A 16,968-nucleotide genomic window follows, 5' to 3' on the forward strand; every position below is an offset into this window, starting at 1 on the left:
TTGGAGGGAAGGAGACTAGAAACAAAGTTGAAGTCCTTTGGCCACATCATGAGGAGACAGCAAAGCCTAGAGAAGGGAATTATGCTGGGGAAAGTGGAAGGCAAAAGGAAGAGGGGCCGACCAAGGGCAAGATGGATGGATGGCATCCTTGAAGTGACTGGACTGACCTTGAAGGAGCTGGGGGTGGTGACGGCCGACAGGGAGCTCTGGCGTGGGCTGGTCCATGAGGTCACGAAGAGTCGGAGACGACTGAACGAATGAACAACAACAACTTTGTTTTTTAACAGGATCGTGAGGTCAGGAGTCTTGTGCTCCAAAACTCTGTCTGTCTGCACCAATTGTGTTTAAGTGCAGGCCAAGGTCTTTAAGCACTGCACCCAGTGTGCCGATCACCACTGGGAACACTCTGGGACCACTCTGGAAGTCCCAGAGTAGCTTGGCATGTTCATTCTCTGTAACTTTTTCGGGCGTATGGTCCCACCGGTTCTTTGTCGCAGGCAGATGGTATTTGTGGCACAAGTTCCAATGAATCATCTGGACAACTGTTTATTATTATTATTATTATTGTCGAAGGCTTTCATGGCTGGAATCACTCAGTTCTTGTGGGTTTTTTTCGGGCTATATGGCCATGTTCTAGAGGCATTTCTCCTGACGTTTCGCCTGCATCTATGGCAAGCATAGGTCACCTCTGAGGATGCTTGCCATAGATGCAGGCGAAACGTCAGGAGAAATGCCTCTAGAACATGGCCATATAGCCCGAAAAAACCCACAAGAACTGGATTATTATTATTATTATTACTACTACTAATGTTCATCTCCTTTCCTGTCATTTGGGCCTACCGCTGCCTTTCCTTCTACTAACTGCATCCAACCTGAATCTCCCACAACTTTGGCAACCAGACATGAGTGAACTTGGTCCCTCCAGGTGTTTTGGACTTCAACTCCCACCATTCCTAACAGCCTCAGGCCCTTTCCTGGAAACACTTGGAGGGCCCAAGTTTGCCCATGCCTGATTACTTCTGTGAAGAGCAGAGCTATGACTGTCAAAGCTATGCCAGAGCTAGGATTAGTGCTGTGGAGAGCAGAGCTATGACAGGTAGAGTGCGCCTGGCCATGGAGGCTCTGCTGTGGGTTGGCTCAGCTTGGCTCTGCTCCCCGCTGGGCGTTTCCTGCCTCTCTTCCTCCTCCTCCTCCTCCTCCTCTTCTGCTGCATCTGGCAAGGGGCCGACCTCATCTTCCCCTGGCCGGCCTCGCTCTCTCTCTGTGTCTCTCATTCCTCCTCCTCCTGCTGCTCCTCCTCTTCTTCTTCCTCCTCCTCCTCCTCCCCTTGCAGCCTCCTCCCGGCGGCTCTTCCTCGGGGCTGGGGTCCTTCCTTCCTTCCCCTTGGCTGGCTCGGGGGCCATGGGGAGGCAGCGCCGGAGCCGGGACCCTCCTGCCCGGCTGGTGCTGCTGGCTTTGGCGCTGGCTTCGGGCTCGGCGCTGCTCCTGGCCTCGCTCAGCCTCCTCCTCGCCGCCTGGCCCCGATCCGGAGCCCGGCTCCTCCAGCAGGAAGTCCCCGCCGCCCCCATCCCGCAGGTAAGACCTTCCTTTGGGGGGAAGACCCTCCCCAAAAAGTGCCCCTTTTTCCGTGCGCAAAAACTCGTGCGTAAAAACCCGTGCGTAATTGCTTTGCGCACAAGCCAAGCCACTCACTTTTTGGAGAGCGGTTGCTCCCAAACGGGGAAAGATCCCGGGCGAAAGGAAAGGGGGGGTTGTACGCCTGGACCCCCTCTTCCTCGGAGGGTGGAGGGCACTTTTGGGGGGTGTTTTTCACGCGGGAGAGAAAGGCGTGCTCACAGTGCGCCCCACATCCGGAAGCAGAGCCAAGTCTTCTTCCAAGCAGATTTTGGAACGCCTGGAAAGAAGCTCTTCTCTCCCAAAGTCAAAGGTTTGCCCAGGTCAAGAAGAACCCCAGGGATGAGGAGGGGTCTGTAGCAACAGCCAGGTGGTACCACTTGTTTTGGGGGGAAAGAAACCCACCTCTTCAATAGCCAAACCATCCTATTGTTTTTGAATAACCAGGGATGAGAAATCCACTTCCTGAACAGCCAAAACAAGCTCATTGTTATTGTTTTTTTTCACACCAGGGACTAGAAACCAAGGAGCCATTCAGGGGTTGGCCAAACTTTGGCCATTCCTCTAGAATCATAGAATCAAAGAGTTGGAAGAGACCTCATGGGCCATCATCCAGTCCAACCCCATTCTGCCAAGAAGCAGGAATATTGCATTCAAATCACCCCTGACAGATGGCCATCCAGCCTCTGCTTAAAAGCTTCCAAAGAAGGAGCCTCCACCACACTCCGGGGCAGAGAGTTCCACTGCTGAACGGCTCTCACAGTCAGGAAGTTCTTCCTCATGTTCAGATGGAATCTCCTCTCTTGTAGTTTGAAGCCATTGCTCCGCATCCTAGTCTCCAAGGAAGCAGAAAACAAGCTTGCTCCCTCCTCCCTGTGGCTTCCTCTCACATATTTATACATGGCTATCATATCTCCTCTCAGCCTTCTCTTCTTCAGGCTAAACATGCCCAGCTCCTTAAGCCGCTCCTCATAGGGATTGTTCTCCAGACCTTTTATCATTTTAGTCGCTTTCCTCTGGACACATTCCAGCTCTAGGTGTTTTGGACTTCAACTCCCACAATTGCCAACAGCCTATAGGACAGTGGTTCTCATCCTTCCTAATGCCACTACCCAGTAATACAGTTCCTCATGTGATGGTGACCCCCAACCATAAAATTATTTTAATTGCTACTCCATGGAGGCTTCTATGGAGGCTTTTAAAGAGAGGCTGAATGGCCATCTGTTGGGGGTGCTTTGAATGGATGTTCCTACTTCTTGGCAGGGGGTTGGACTGGATGGCCCATGAGGTCTCTTCCAACTCTATTCTATGTAATTTTGCTACTGTTATGAATCATCATGTAAAATATCTGATATGCAGGATGTATTTTCATTTACTGGACCAAATTGGGCACAAATACCTGATATATCCAAATTGAAATACTGGTGGGGTTGGTGGGGGGGGGGGGGGAGGTTGATTTTGTCATTTGAGAGTTGTAGTTCCTGGGATTTATGGTTCACCTACAATCAAAGAGCATTCTGAACACCACCAATAATGGAATTGGGCCAACTTCCCACACAGAACTCCCATGACCCACAGAAAACACTGGAAGGGGTTGGTGGGCATTGGCCTTGAATTTGGGAGTTGTAGTTCATCTACATCCAGAAAGCACTGTGGATTCAAACAATGACCAAACTTGGCACGGATACTCAATATGCCCAAATGTGAACCGTGGGGTTGGGGGAAGATTGATTTTCTCATTTGGGAGTTGTAGTTGCTGGGATGTATAGTTCGCTTAAGAGCATTCTGAACTCCAGTAATGATGGAATTGAACCAAACTTGGCACACAGAACTCCCATGACCAACAGAAAATACTGGAAAGGGTTGGTGGGCATTGACCTTGAGTTTTGGAATTGTAGTTCACCTACATCCAGAGAGTACTGTGGATTCAAACAATGATCTGGACCCAACTTGGCATGAGTACTCAATATGCCCAATTATGAACACTGGTGGAGTTTGGGGGAAAATAGACCTCGACATTTGGGAGGTGTAGTTGCTGGGACTGATAGTTCACCTACAGTCAAAACAGCATTCTGAACCCCATCAACAATAGAATTGTGCCAAACTTTCCACAGAGAACCCTCATGACCAACAGAAATGACTGTGTTTTCTGATGGTCTTTGGTGATCCCTTGCAACTCCCCCAGGGATCCTGACTTCCAAGTTGAAAAATGCTGCTATAAGCTGTTAGGAATTGTGGGAATTGAAGTCCAAAACACATGAAGGGAGGGCCAAAGTTGGCCCATGCCTCGTCTAGGAACTTCTCCTAAATAACCAAGTCATCCCACTGTATTGTCAAAGGTTTTCATGGCCAGAATCACTAAGTTGCTGTGAGTTTTCTGGGCTAAATGGCAATTTTCCAGAAGCATTCTCTCCTGACGTTTCACCCATATCTATGGAAGGCATCCTCATAGGTTGTGAGGTCTGTTGGAAACTAGGAAAATGGAGTTTATATATCTCTGGAATGTCCAGGGTGGGAGAAAGAACTCTTGTCTGCTTGAGGCAGGAGTGAAAGTCATCCCACTGTTTTTGGGGAACGGCAAACCCACTGTCTAAATAGCTAAACAAACCTACTGTTTTTGAAAACCAGTGGCATGAAACCCACTACTTCCTAAATCACCAAATCTTCCCACCGTTTCAGGACAGATGCTCAATGTGTTTGCAAAATAGTCAAAACAAACCCACTGCTTTTGAAAACTGGGGGTTAGGAACCCACTTCCTAATTAACCGAAAGTATCCCCTTGTTTTTGGATACAATACACCCACTTTTTTAAATAGCCAAACAAGCCCTCTGTTTGTGCACAGCAGGGACTAGGAACCCACTTTCTAAATAATCAAATACTCCTACAGAGCGAGAGTCTAAAGACTAGAAACATAATACTTTATTACACTCCTTATCTGGAAATCCAAAATTGCCTGCATGACTGATTGAGATGATGATGCCTTTGCATTATCTTGGTTCAGTGTCCACAAACCTTGCTTTAAGTGCACAATTATTATAAATATTGTGTATTAAGTTCTTGTGGGTTTTTTCGGGCTATAGAGCCATGTTCTAGAGGCATTTCTCCTGACGTTTCGCCTGCATCTATGGCAAGCATCCTCAGAGGTGTGAGGATGCTTGCCATAGATGCAGGCGAAACGTCAGGAGAAATGCCTCTAGAACATGGCTCTATAGCCCGAAAAAACCCACAAGAACCTAGTGATTCCAGCCATGAAAGCCTTCGACAATTGTGTATTAAATTGCCTTCAGGCTATCTGTCTGAGGTGCAATCAGGCTACATATCTGAGTAAATATGAAGAATAAATGCATATCAGTGTATTGTCGAAGGTTTTCATGGCCGGAATCACTGGGTTGTTGTAGGTTTTTCCGGGCTATATGGCCATGTTCTAGAGGCATTTTTCTCCTGACGTTTCGCCTGCATCTATGGCAAGCATCCTCAAATGCTAATTAAGGTGGTCAGTTGAAACATTCACACCTAGTTCCAGCAGACAAGAGTCCTTTGTCCCACCCTGGTCATTCCACAGATATATAAACCCTTTTTTCCTAGTTCCAACAGACCTCACTACCTCTGAGGATGCTTGCCATAGATGCAGGCGAAAGGTCAGGAGAAAAATGCCTCCAGAACATTGCCATATAGCCCGGAAAAACCTACAACAACCCAATGCATATCAGACTTGGGTCTCACCTCCAAAATATCTCAGTATATATATATATATATATATATATATATATATATATCGGTATTCTAAAACCCAAAAGAGATAATTGAGTTTCCACCTGTATTAGCCAAATCATAGAATCCTAGAGTTGGGAGAGACCTCGTGGGCCATCCAGTCCAACCCCATTCTGCCAAGAAGCAGGAAAAATGCATTCAAAGTACCCCCGACAGATGGCCATTCAGCCTCTGTTTGAAAGCCTCTGAAGATGAAGCCTCCACCACACTCCAGGGCAGAGAGTTCCGCTGCTGAACAGCTCTCACTGTTAGGAAGTTCTTCCTCATGTTCAAGTGGAATCTCCTTTCCTATAGGACAATGGTTCTCAGCCTTCCTAATGCTGCGACCCCTTAATACAGTTTCTCATGTTGTGGTGACCCCCATCCATAACCCTAACATTATGAATCACCATGTAAATAATGATCTGCAGGATGTACTTTCATTCACTGGAGCAAATTTGGCACAAATACCCAGTATGCCCAAATTTGAATACTGGTGGGGTTGGGGGGGGGGGGGGGTATTGATTTTGTCATTTGGAGTTGTAGTTGCTGGGATATACAGTTAACCTGCAAACAAAGAGCATTCTGAACCCCACCAACAATGGAATTGAACCAAAGTTGGCACACAGAACTCCCATGACTAACAGAAAATACTGGAAGGGTTTGGTGGGCATTGACCTTGAGTTTGGGAGTTGTAGTTCGCCTACATCCAGAGAGCACTGTGGGCTCAAACAATGATGGATCTGGACCAAAGTTGGTACGGATACTCAATATGCCCACATGTGAAAACTGATGGGGTTTGGGGAAAATAGACTTTGACATTTGGGAGTTGTAGTTGTTGGGATTTATAGTTCACCCACAATGAAATAGCATTCTGAATCCCACCAATGATAGAATTGGACCAAAGTTCCCACACAGAACCTCCATAACCAACAGAAAATACGGTGTTTTCTGATGGTCTTTGGTGACCCCTCTGACACACCTTTGCAACCCCCCCCCCCCAGGGGTCCAGACCTCCAGGTTGAGAAACACTGCTATAGGACATTATAAATCAATGCATCCATTTATTTATATCTTGCCTTTCCATCAGAATAGTCACATGATAAACAATAATAACCAATGTATTGTCGAAGGCTTTCATGGCCGGAATCACTGGGTTGTTGTAGGTTTTTTTCGGGCTATAAGGCCATGTTCTAGAGACATTTTCTCCTGACGTTTCGCCTGCATCTATGGCAAGCATCCTCAGAGGTGGTGGGGATGCTTGCCATAGATGCAGGCAAAACATCTGAGGATGCTTGCCATAGATGCAGATGAAATGTCAGGAGAAAATGCCTCTAGAACATGGCCATATAGCCCCCCAAAAACCTACAACAACCCAATAATAATAAAGAGTTAAATAATCCTGCAGCTCTTAGGCCCCGGGGACTTGAAGCATGCTTTATAAATGGTCACTCTAGAATCCTGCTTCTCTTTTGGACCCCAGAGACCAGAGATGTGTGTTATAAATAGCCAAATAATCCAGATGCCTGCTATAAACACGCAAGAGACAGGAAAGATGTTGGTTTTGCGGAAATACTGTACAACAGCCAACACACTCCAACACAAACACACATGCTCTGTCTCTCGCGCACACACAAAGGCACACAGAATCTGTTCAGGGTAAACAGAGCTCTCTGGGCAAGAGATAAAGTTTTCTCCAAGCAGCTGAGTGTATTTATAGAGGAAAGGAAAGTTGTAAACAGTGAGGTTTCAAAAGACATGCGGCGCAAAGTGGTGCTCGGAGAGAGGCGCACATGACGGCAAGACAGGTATTAATTAAGTTGGTGGGTTCCTGAGCTTTGTTGAAATAATGTGGATAGAATAGGGAAAGGTTCTTAATATCACAAAATTAAAAAGAGAAGTTTTGGCAAATTATTGTTAAAGGCTTTCATGGCTGGAATCACTGGGTTGTTGTGAGTTTCCTGGGCTGTATGGCATTGTTCTGGAAGCATTCTCTCCTGATGTTTCACCTGCATCTATGGCAGGCATCCTCAGAGGCATCCACAATCTCTGAGGATGCCTGCCATAGATGCAGGCAAAAGGTCAGGAGAGAAAACCCTTTCCAGCCCAGAAAACCCTCACAACCTCTGAGGATGCCTGCCATAGATGCAGGCAAAACGTCAGGAGAGAATGCTTCGGGAACATAGCCATACAGTCCAGAAAACCCTCACAACCTCTGAGGATGCCTGCCATAGATGCAGGTGAAACGTCAGGAAAGAATGCTTCGAGAACATAGCCATACAGCCCAGAAAACTCTCACAACCTCTGAGGATGCCTGCCATAGATGCAGGTGAAACATCAGGAGAGAATGCTTCGGGAACATGGCCATACAGCCCAGAAAACTCTCACTACCTCTGAGGATGCCTGCCATAGATGCAGGCAAAATGTCAGGAGAAAATGCTTCTGGAACATGGCCATACAGCCTGGAAAACCCTCACAACCTCTGAGGATGCCTGCCATAGATGCAGGCGAAACGTCAGGAAAGAATGCTTCGGGAACATGGCCATACAGCCTGAAAAACTCACAACCCAGTTTTGGCAATTTTTAAAATTCAAAACAAACTTGATGTACATGTCAAATGAAACAACCAAGTTGGGTAGGCTAGGCATAAATGAACGAAAAATATTTTGAATCTTCTAGAAATAGGTTTCTGGAACTATTAATAAAAGTCTGTCCTCTTCCAGCTCTCCATCATCCATGCTGCCAAAAATCCCACCTTCCAGCTAGTTAAAAACAAGAAAAGGGGAGAGACTGAGTTGGGATCCCCTAAAGAAGCTTTGTAAAAAAGGAACTTCTTTGTTAGAGGCTTTCTCAACTGAGGTACGCTAGTCCTGTGGTGAAAACAGGCCCCAAACAGCTCAACGTGGCTTTGTATAGAACAGTGTTTCTCAACCTGGGGGGGGGGGGGGGGGGTCAGATGGGGTCACCAAAGACCATCAGAAAACATAGTACTTTTCTGTTGGTCATGGGGGTCCTCAGTGGGAAATTTTGCCCAATTCTATTGTTGGTGGGGTTCAGAATGCTCTTTGACTGTAGCTGAACAATAAATTCCAGCAACCACAACTCCCAAATGTCAAGGTCAATATATTGACAAGCTGGAATGCGTCCAGAGGAGGGCGACTAAAATGATCAAGGGTCTGGAGAACAAGCCCTATGAGGAGCGGCTTAGGGAACTGGGCATGTTTAGCCTGAAGAAGAGAAGGCTGAGAGGAGATATGATAGCTATGTATAAATATGTGAGAGGAAGCCACAGGGAGGAGGGAGCAAGCTTGCTTTCTGCTTCCTTGGAGACTAGGGCGCAGTGGAACAATGGCTTCAAACTACAAGAGAGGAGATTCCATCTGAACATTAGGAAGAACTTCCTGACTGTGAGAGCCGTTCAGCAGTGGAACTCTCTGCCCCGGAGTGTGGTGGAGGCTCCTTCTTTGGAAGCTTTTAAGCAGAGGCTGGATGGCCATCTGTCAGGGGTGATTTGAATGCAATATTCCTGCTTCTTGGCAGAATGGGGTTGGACTGGATGGCCCATGAGGTCTCTTCCAACTCTTTGATTCTAGGATTCTATGATTCTAGGTCTGTTTTTCTCAAAATCTACCAGTGTTCACATTTGGACATATTGAGTATTCATGCCAGGTTTAGTCCAGACCCATCATTGTTTGAGTCCACAGTGCTTTCTTGATGTAGGTGAAGTACAACTCCAAAACTCAAGGTCAGTGCCCACCAAACCCTTCCAATATTTTCTGTTGGTCTGTGTGCCAAGTTTGGTTCAATTCCATCATTGGTAGAGTTCAGAATTCTCTTTGATTGTAGGTGGACTATGAATCCCAGCAACTACAACTCCCAAATGACAACATCAATCCCCCCCTCCAACCTCACCAGCATTTACATTACGATTCATAACAGTAGCAAAATGACTGTTATGAAGTAGCAAGAAAATAATTTTGTGGTTGGGGTCACCACAAGTCTGGGAGTCCTTTTGGACCCTCTGCTGACGATGGAGGCCCAGGTCTTCGCTGTTAACAGAACCGCCTTTTTTCACCTGCGTCAGGCTAGATGGCTGGCCCCCTCCCTGTCCAGGGATGACCTAGCTACGGTGATCCAGGCCATGGTCATCTCAAGACTGGACTACTGTAACGGCCTCTACATTGGCCTTCCTCTGTTGGTGATCTGGAAGCTCAAGTTGGTACAAAACGCAGTTGCTCGGCTTCTTGCAGGAATTCCGATGAGATGCCACATCACCCCAATCTGACTGCAGCTGCATTGGTTACCAATTGAGCACCGAATCACTTTCAAAGTGATGATACTCACCTTTAAGGCCTTGCATGGTCTGGGGCCGATGTACCTAAGGGACCGCCTCTCCCCCTCCCAACCCCAGAGATCCCTTCATTCTGAAGACCAAGATTTGTTGGAAATTCCCAGCGTCAAGACCTTGCGCCTAACAGCAACCAGATGCAGAGCCTTCACAGCAGTGGCACCATCACTCTGGAATACTCTGCCACCTGAAGTCCGTGCCTTGCGGGACTTATCAGCTTTCCGCAGGGCATGTCAGACATACCTGTTTCAACAGGCCTTTGATCTTTGATTGCTGGTTTTAAATTGTTTTTAAATTGTGTTCAATTTTAGCCTGTTCTTGTAAGCCGCTCCGAGCCCCAGGGGAGTGGCGGCATATAAGTCTGAATAATAAATACATAAATAAACATGAGGAATTAAGAGGTCATGGCACTAGGAAGGTTGAGAAACCCTGGTATAGAAGTATTGTCGAAGGCTTTCATGGCTGGAATCACTAGGTTCTTGTGGGTTTTTCCGGGCTATATGGCCATGTTCTAGAGGCATTTCTCCTGACGTTTCGCCTGCATCTATGGCAAGCATCCTCAGAGGTAGTGAGGTCTGTTGGAACTAGGAAAAAGGGTTTATATATCTGTGGAATGACCAGGGTGGGACAAAGGACTCTTGTCTGCTGGAGCTAGGTGTGAATGTTTCAGCTGACCACCTTCATTAGCATTTGAAGGCCTGGCTGAGCCTGGGAAAACGTTCTGTTGAAAGGTGCTAAGATGTGCCTGGTTGTTTCCTCTCTGCTGTTTTGCTGTTGTAATTTTAGAGTTTCTTAATACTGGTAGCCAGATTTTGTTCATTTTCATGGTCTCCTCCTTTCTGTTGAAATTGTCTGCATGCTTGTGGATTTCAGTGGCTTCTCTGTGTAGTCTGACATGGTGGTTGTGAGAGTGGTCCAGCATTTCTGTGGACAAGTCTACATAGGGACCACCAAATGCAGCGCCCAAACACGAATCAAGGAACATGAAAGGCACTGCAGACTACTTCAACCAGAGAAGTCACCCAGAGCAGAGCACACGATGAACCAGCCTGGACACAGCATATTATTTGAGAACACAGAAATGCTGGACCACTCTCACAACCACCATGTCAGACTCCACAGAGAAGCCATTGAAATCCACAAGCATGTGGACAATTTTAACAGAAAGGAGGAGACCCTGAAAATTAACAAAATCTGGCTACCAGTATTAAGAAACTCTAAAATTGCAACAGCAAAACAGCAGAGAGGAAACAACCAGGCACATCTTAACACCTCTCAACAGAACATTTTCCCAGGCTCAGCCAGGCCTTCAAATGCTAATGAAGGTGGTCAGCTGAAACATTCACACCTAGCTCCAGCAGACGAGAGTCCTTTGCCCCACCCTGGTCATTCCACAGATATATAAACCCTTTTTCCTAGTTCCAACAGACCTCACTACCTCTGAGGATGCTTGCCATAGATGCAGGCGAAACGTCAGGAGAAATGCCTCTAGAACATGGCCCTATAGCCCGAAAAAACCTACAAGAACCTACTGGTATAGAAGATCTAGGCCTCTTCTACAGTGCCATACAAAGCTCAGATTATTTGATCTAAATTTGCATTATATGTCAGTGTAGAAGGGGTCCTAGGCTGCTGCATCTACATTTTTGAGTGAAAGTAGTTCAACCCTGCTTTAACTGCCATGGCTCAATGCTATGGAATCCTGATGGTTTGGTGAGGTGGTAGATTCTTGGTCAGAGAAGGTTAAAAGCTATATCAAACTACAACTCCCGGGATTGCATAACACTGGCCTAGGTCAGTTCAAGTGCTGTCAAACGGCATTAATTCTAACTTTTTGTGATGCCATTGCTGATTGCTCTGGGAAAATGCCCACCAAATGAACGAAAAGCTTGTGCATCACCCCTCAAGATGCCCATGGCTTACTACAGACTGCAATCCACAAAACCCAATGCCAGATGAATGTGGGCACCTTGAAGGTGCCATAGCAATTTATTTGTGCATTGGGACAAAACTCATACTTCAGGAATGGTACTATATGGAAATGGCACATACACCGAGCCAAGAAAGCTAGGAATGGTGTGCCACGTCCCTTGCTCCGCACTGGTCAAGCGGCACATAACTGCTGAGTAGCTATTGTGGTCTTGGGCAGTGGGCAGAACGGTTTCCTCAAAACTCTTTAAATAGTTCTAAGCGGGTCTCTTTTCACTCCCAACTGCATGCCATGCTGAAGTTCAGCATGGGCAGCTTTGCCTCAGTAGAGCAGCACGTGGATGCATCTACACCAGAGTTTCTCAACCTTCCTAATGCTGTGACCCCTTAATCCAGTTCCTCATGTTGTGGTGACCCCCAACCAAAACATTATTTTCGTTGCTACTTCATAACTGTCATTTTGCTACTGTTATGAATCACCTGGGGTGTTGACGGCCGACAGGGAGCTCTGGCGTGGGCTGGTCCATGAGGTCACGAAGAGTCGGAAACGACTGAATGAATGAACTACAACATGAATCTTCATGCAAATATCAGATATCTGATATATCTGGAGCAATTTTGGCACAAATACCCAATACTCCCAAATTTGAATACTGGTGGGGTTGGGGGTGGATTGATTTTGTCATTTGGGAGTTGTAGTTGCTGGGATTTATAGTTCACCTACAATCAAAGAGCATTCTGAACTCCACCAATGATGACATTGAACAAATCTTGGGAACTCCCATGACCAAGAGAAAATGTTGGAAGGGTTTGGTGGACATTGACCTTGAGTTTTGGAGTTGTAGTTCACCTACATCCAGAGAGCACTGTGGACTCAAATAATGTTAGATCTGGGCCAAACTTGGAATGAATACTCAATATGTATTTGGGCCAAGTATATGAATACTTGGCCCAAATGTGAACACTGGTAGACTTGGGGGGGAAATAGACTTTGTCATTTGGGAGTTGTAGTTGCTGGGATATATAGTTCACCTACAATCAAAGTGCATTCAGAACTCCACCATCAATGGAATGAAACCAAACTTGGCACACAAAACTCCCATGACCAGGAGAAAATACTAGAAGGGTTTGGTAGACACTGACCTTGAGTTTTGGAGTTGTAGTTCACCTACATCCAGAGAGCACTGTGGACACAAACAATGTTTAATCTGGACCAAACTTCGCACAAATACTCTATATGCCCAAATGTGAACACTTGTAGACTTGGGGGAAAATAAACTTTGACATTTTGGAATTGTAGTTGCTGGGATTTATAGTTCACCTACCATCAAAGAGCATTCTGAACTCCACCATCAATGGAATTAAACCCACCTTGGCACTCAGAACTCCAATGATAAACAGAAAATACTGGAAGGGTTTGGTGGACACTGACCTTGAGTTTTGGAGTTGTAGTTCGGCTGAGGGGGAAAAGGAAGGGGCCTGAGGCTGTTAGGAATGGTGGGAGTTGAAGTCCAAAACACAGGGAAGTTTGCCCATGCCTGGTGTAGATGCACCCATTGCATTTCATTCCGCCATTCTTCACTACACAAATGGATGAAATCCATATGTAAACAATACAGTGGTTCCTAAGGAGAGCCTTGCAATGCTTCTCAAGGAGGGAGGTGCGGTTCAAAAGGTCACTGAAGGACGAACCCAGTGGACAAGTGGCCAGAGGCCAGTCCAGATGTTGGGTGTGGGGGTCCCAGCATTGTGGGGCGTGATGCTCTCAAAAGGCCCCTTTCTTTCTCAGGTGGAAGGCCCGTGGCTTGGCCGTGGCCACCCAAGCGAGGGAAGGATTTGGCGGAGATCTCAATCACGGAACTTGCCAGGACAGCATAATTTCAGAAAGCTTGGCCGCACTGCCTTCTTGTGGACTATAGATCCCAAAATAGCCTTGTTGAAATATGAGAAAGGAGGTCCTATTGAGGAGCGGGCAGGCTTCTTTTCTGCTGCTCCGGATACTACAGTGTTTCTCAACCTTCCTAATGCCACAACCCCTTAATACAAGATGCCCATGGCTTACTACAGACTGCAATCTGTAGTGACCCCCAACCATAACATTATTTTCATTGTATTGTCGAAGGCTTTCATGGCTGGAATCACTGGGTTGTTGTAGGTTTTTCCGGGCTATATGGCCATGTTCTAGAGGCATTTTCTCCTGACGTTTCGCCTGCATCTATGGCAAGGAAGGGGCCTATGCTTGCCATAGATGCAGGTGAAACATCAGGAGAAAATGCCTCTAGAACATGGCCATATAGCCCGGAAAAACCTACAACAGCCCATTATTTTTGTTGTTACTTCGTAATTGTAATTTTGCTACTGTTATGAATAGTCATGTAAATATCCGATATGCAGGATGTATTTTCATTCACTGGACCAAATTTGGCTCAGATACCCGATACGCCCAAATTTGAATACTGGTGGGGTTACAGAGAATTGGTTTTGTCATTTGGGAGTTCTAGTTGCTGAGATTTGTAGTTCACCTACCATCAAAGAGCATTCTGAACTCCACCAATGATGGAATTGAACCAAACTTGGCACACAGAACTCCCACAACCAACAGAAAATACTGGATGGGTTTGGTGGGCATTGAAGTTCAGTTTGGGAGTTGTAGTTCACCTACATCCAGAGAGCACTGTGGACTCAAACAATGATGGATCTGGACCTAACTTGGCATGAATACTCAATGTGTCCAAATGTGAACACTGGTGGAGTTTGAGGAAAATAGACCTTGACATTTAGGAGTTGTCATTGATGGAATGTATAGTTCACCTACAATTAAACACTGGTGGAGTTTGGGGAAAATAGACCTTGACATTTGGGAGTTGTAGTTGCTGGGATTTATAGTTCACCTACAATCAAAGAGCATTCTGAACTTCACCAATGATGGAATTGAACCAAACTTGGCACACAGAGCTCCCATGACCAACAGAAAATACTGGATGGGTTTGGTGGGCATTGAACTTCAGTTTGGGAGTTGTAGTTCACCTACATCCAGAGGGCACTATGGTGTCAAACAATGATGGATCTGGACCTAACTTGGCACAAATACTCAATGTGCCCAAATGTGGGGTTTGGAGAAAATAGACCTTGACATTTGGGAGTTGCTGGGATTTATAGTTCACTCACAATCAAAGAGCATTCTGAACCTCACCAACGATAGAATTGGGCAAAATTTCCCACAGAGAATCCCCGTGACCAATAGAAAATAGTGTGTTTTCTGATGGTCTTTGGTGACCCCATCTGACCCACCCCAGGGTCCCGACCCCCAGGTTGAAAAACACTGTGATAATAGAACACAATGGAGCAATAGAATCAAAGGACATGAAGAAGAAAGTTATGTCTGGTGGAGTCTCTTTTGGAGGGTTTAAAGAGGGTTTGGAGCTCCCAGTGGTGCAGTGGGTTAAACCGCTGAGCTGTTAAATTTGTTGACCAAAAGGCTGCAGGTTCGAATCTTTGAGCAGGGTGAGCTCCCACTGTTAGCCCCAGCTTCTGCCAACCTAGCAGTTCGAAAACATACAAATGTGAGTAGATCAATAGGTACCACTTGGGTGGGAAGGTAACGGCGTGCCATGCAGTCATGCTGGCCACATGATCTTGGAGTTGTCTACGGACAACACTGGCTCTTTGGCTTAGAAATGTAAATGAGCACCAACCGCCAGAGCTGGATACGACTAGACTTAATTAATGTCAGGGGAAAACCTTTACCTTTAAGCAGAGGCTAGATGGCCATTTGTTGGGAAGGCTTTGATTGTGTCTTCCTATCTGATAGAAGAGTTAGACTGGTTGGCCCTTGGGCTCAGTTCAGTGGTGAGTGGAGATCATGGAAGTTGTAGTCCTCTCTCCTGGGCTGATGTGAGGATTGGAGCATGTCTTAGAATCATAGAATCATAGGATCAAAGAGTTGGAAGAGACCTCCTGGGCCATCCAGTCCAACCCCATTCTGCCAAGAGGCAGGAATATTGCATTCAAATCACCTCTGACAGATGGCCATCCAGCCTCTGTTTAAAAGCTTCCAAAGAAGAAGCCTCCACTACACTCTGGTGCAGAGAGTTCCACTGCTGAATGGCTCTCACAGTCAGGAAGTTCTTTCTCATGTTCAGATGGAATCTCCTCTCTTGTAGTTTGAAGCCATTGTTCTGTGTCCTAATCTCCAGGGAAGCAGAAAACAAGCTTGCTCCCTCCTCCCTGTGGCTTCCTCTCACATATTTATACATGGCTATCATATCTCCTCTCAGCCTTTTCTTCTTCAGGCTGAACATGCCCAGCTCCTTAAGCCGCTCCTCATAGGGCTTGTTCTCCAGACCCTTGATCATTTTTGTCGCCCTCCTCTGGACACATTCCAGCTTGTCAATATCTCTCTTGAATTGTGGTGCCCAGAATTGGACACAATATTCCAGGTGTGGTCTAACCAAAGCAGAATAGAGCATGGGGAGCATGACTTCCCTAGATCTAGACACTAGGCTCCTATTGATGCTGGCCAAAATCTTATTGGCTTTTTTTGCCGCCACATCACATTGTTGGCTCATATCTTTCCAGAAACGATTCTTCCTCAAGGCTTTTGGGGAAGGCATGGCTTGCCCCCACTCTTGTTTCTTGAGCTGAGATCCCTGCTTTGGGTGGGATTTGTAGTTTAGAGGTGAAAGGTTGAGGGGAGCTCATGCCGACCCGCCTTTTTTCCCACCCCACCCAACAGCTGTCCTGGCGCGGTCTGGGAAGCCTGCCGGCCCTGTCTCGGCCTCCCAAAAAAAAAAAAAAAAGCAACGCTGAAGTTGAGCGTTTACAGCTGTTTTGTGTGGATGAGACCCAGTGGATTGCAAGATTGCTTTTGGAGATCGTTTTCCAGCCTAAGAAGGCTTGACAGCAGCATTTAAAAACACGAAAAGCATCCCTTACAGAAAACACCTCTGTATGGGTGCTTCGCCTTTTAGGAAGCAATGAGGGGAGAGAAACTCTGAGCATGTACAGAGCGATTTGATTCCGCAGCTGCAGAATTGCATCTCGCTCCTTTGCTGAATACACTATGTAACAAAATTTGGAAAAATAATCTGTTCTGGTTTGAAAGTGTTATTTCCTCTTTAATTGTGCTGTGCAGTCCTTCCTTTGCAAGTAGTTGTTCTGCTCCAGAAACTTTGTTTTTGTAGCTGCCACAAAACTATGTTGAATTGGTTGACAGACTCTACCAGCCTTCTCTTCTGCAGGCTAAACATGCCCAGCTCTTCAAGCTGCTCCTCATAGGGCTTGTTCTCCACTCAGCCTTTTCTTCTGCAAGCTAAATATGCCCAGG

At 46.3% G+C, this 16,968-nt stretch overlaps 1 protein-coding gene across 1 annotated transcript in view; it reads left to right on the forward strand.

The window, feature by feature from the left end:
• The first annotated feature begins 1,005 nt into the window (after nucleotides 1–1,005).
• The window catches only part of TNFSF12 (TNF superfamily member 12), a 78,794-nt gene continuing 62,831 nt past the window's right edge, over nucleotides 1,006–16,968 (forward strand). The window contains exon 1 of the mRNA XM_067469558.1: nucleotides 1,006–1,575. Coding sequence (XP_067325659.1) covers nucleotides 1,006–1,575 — 570 coding nt within the window. The remainder of the gene's footprint in view (nucleotides 1,576–16,968) is intronic.

The sequence above is a fragment of the Anolis sagrei genome, chromosome 6 (genome assembly GCF_037176765.1).
Source record: "Anolis sagrei isolate rAnoSag1 chromosome 6, rAnoSag1.mat, whole genome shotgun sequence".
Taxonomy (NCBI): Eukaryota; Metazoa; Chordata; class Lepidosauria; order Squamata; family Dactyloidae; genus Anolis; species Anolis sagrei.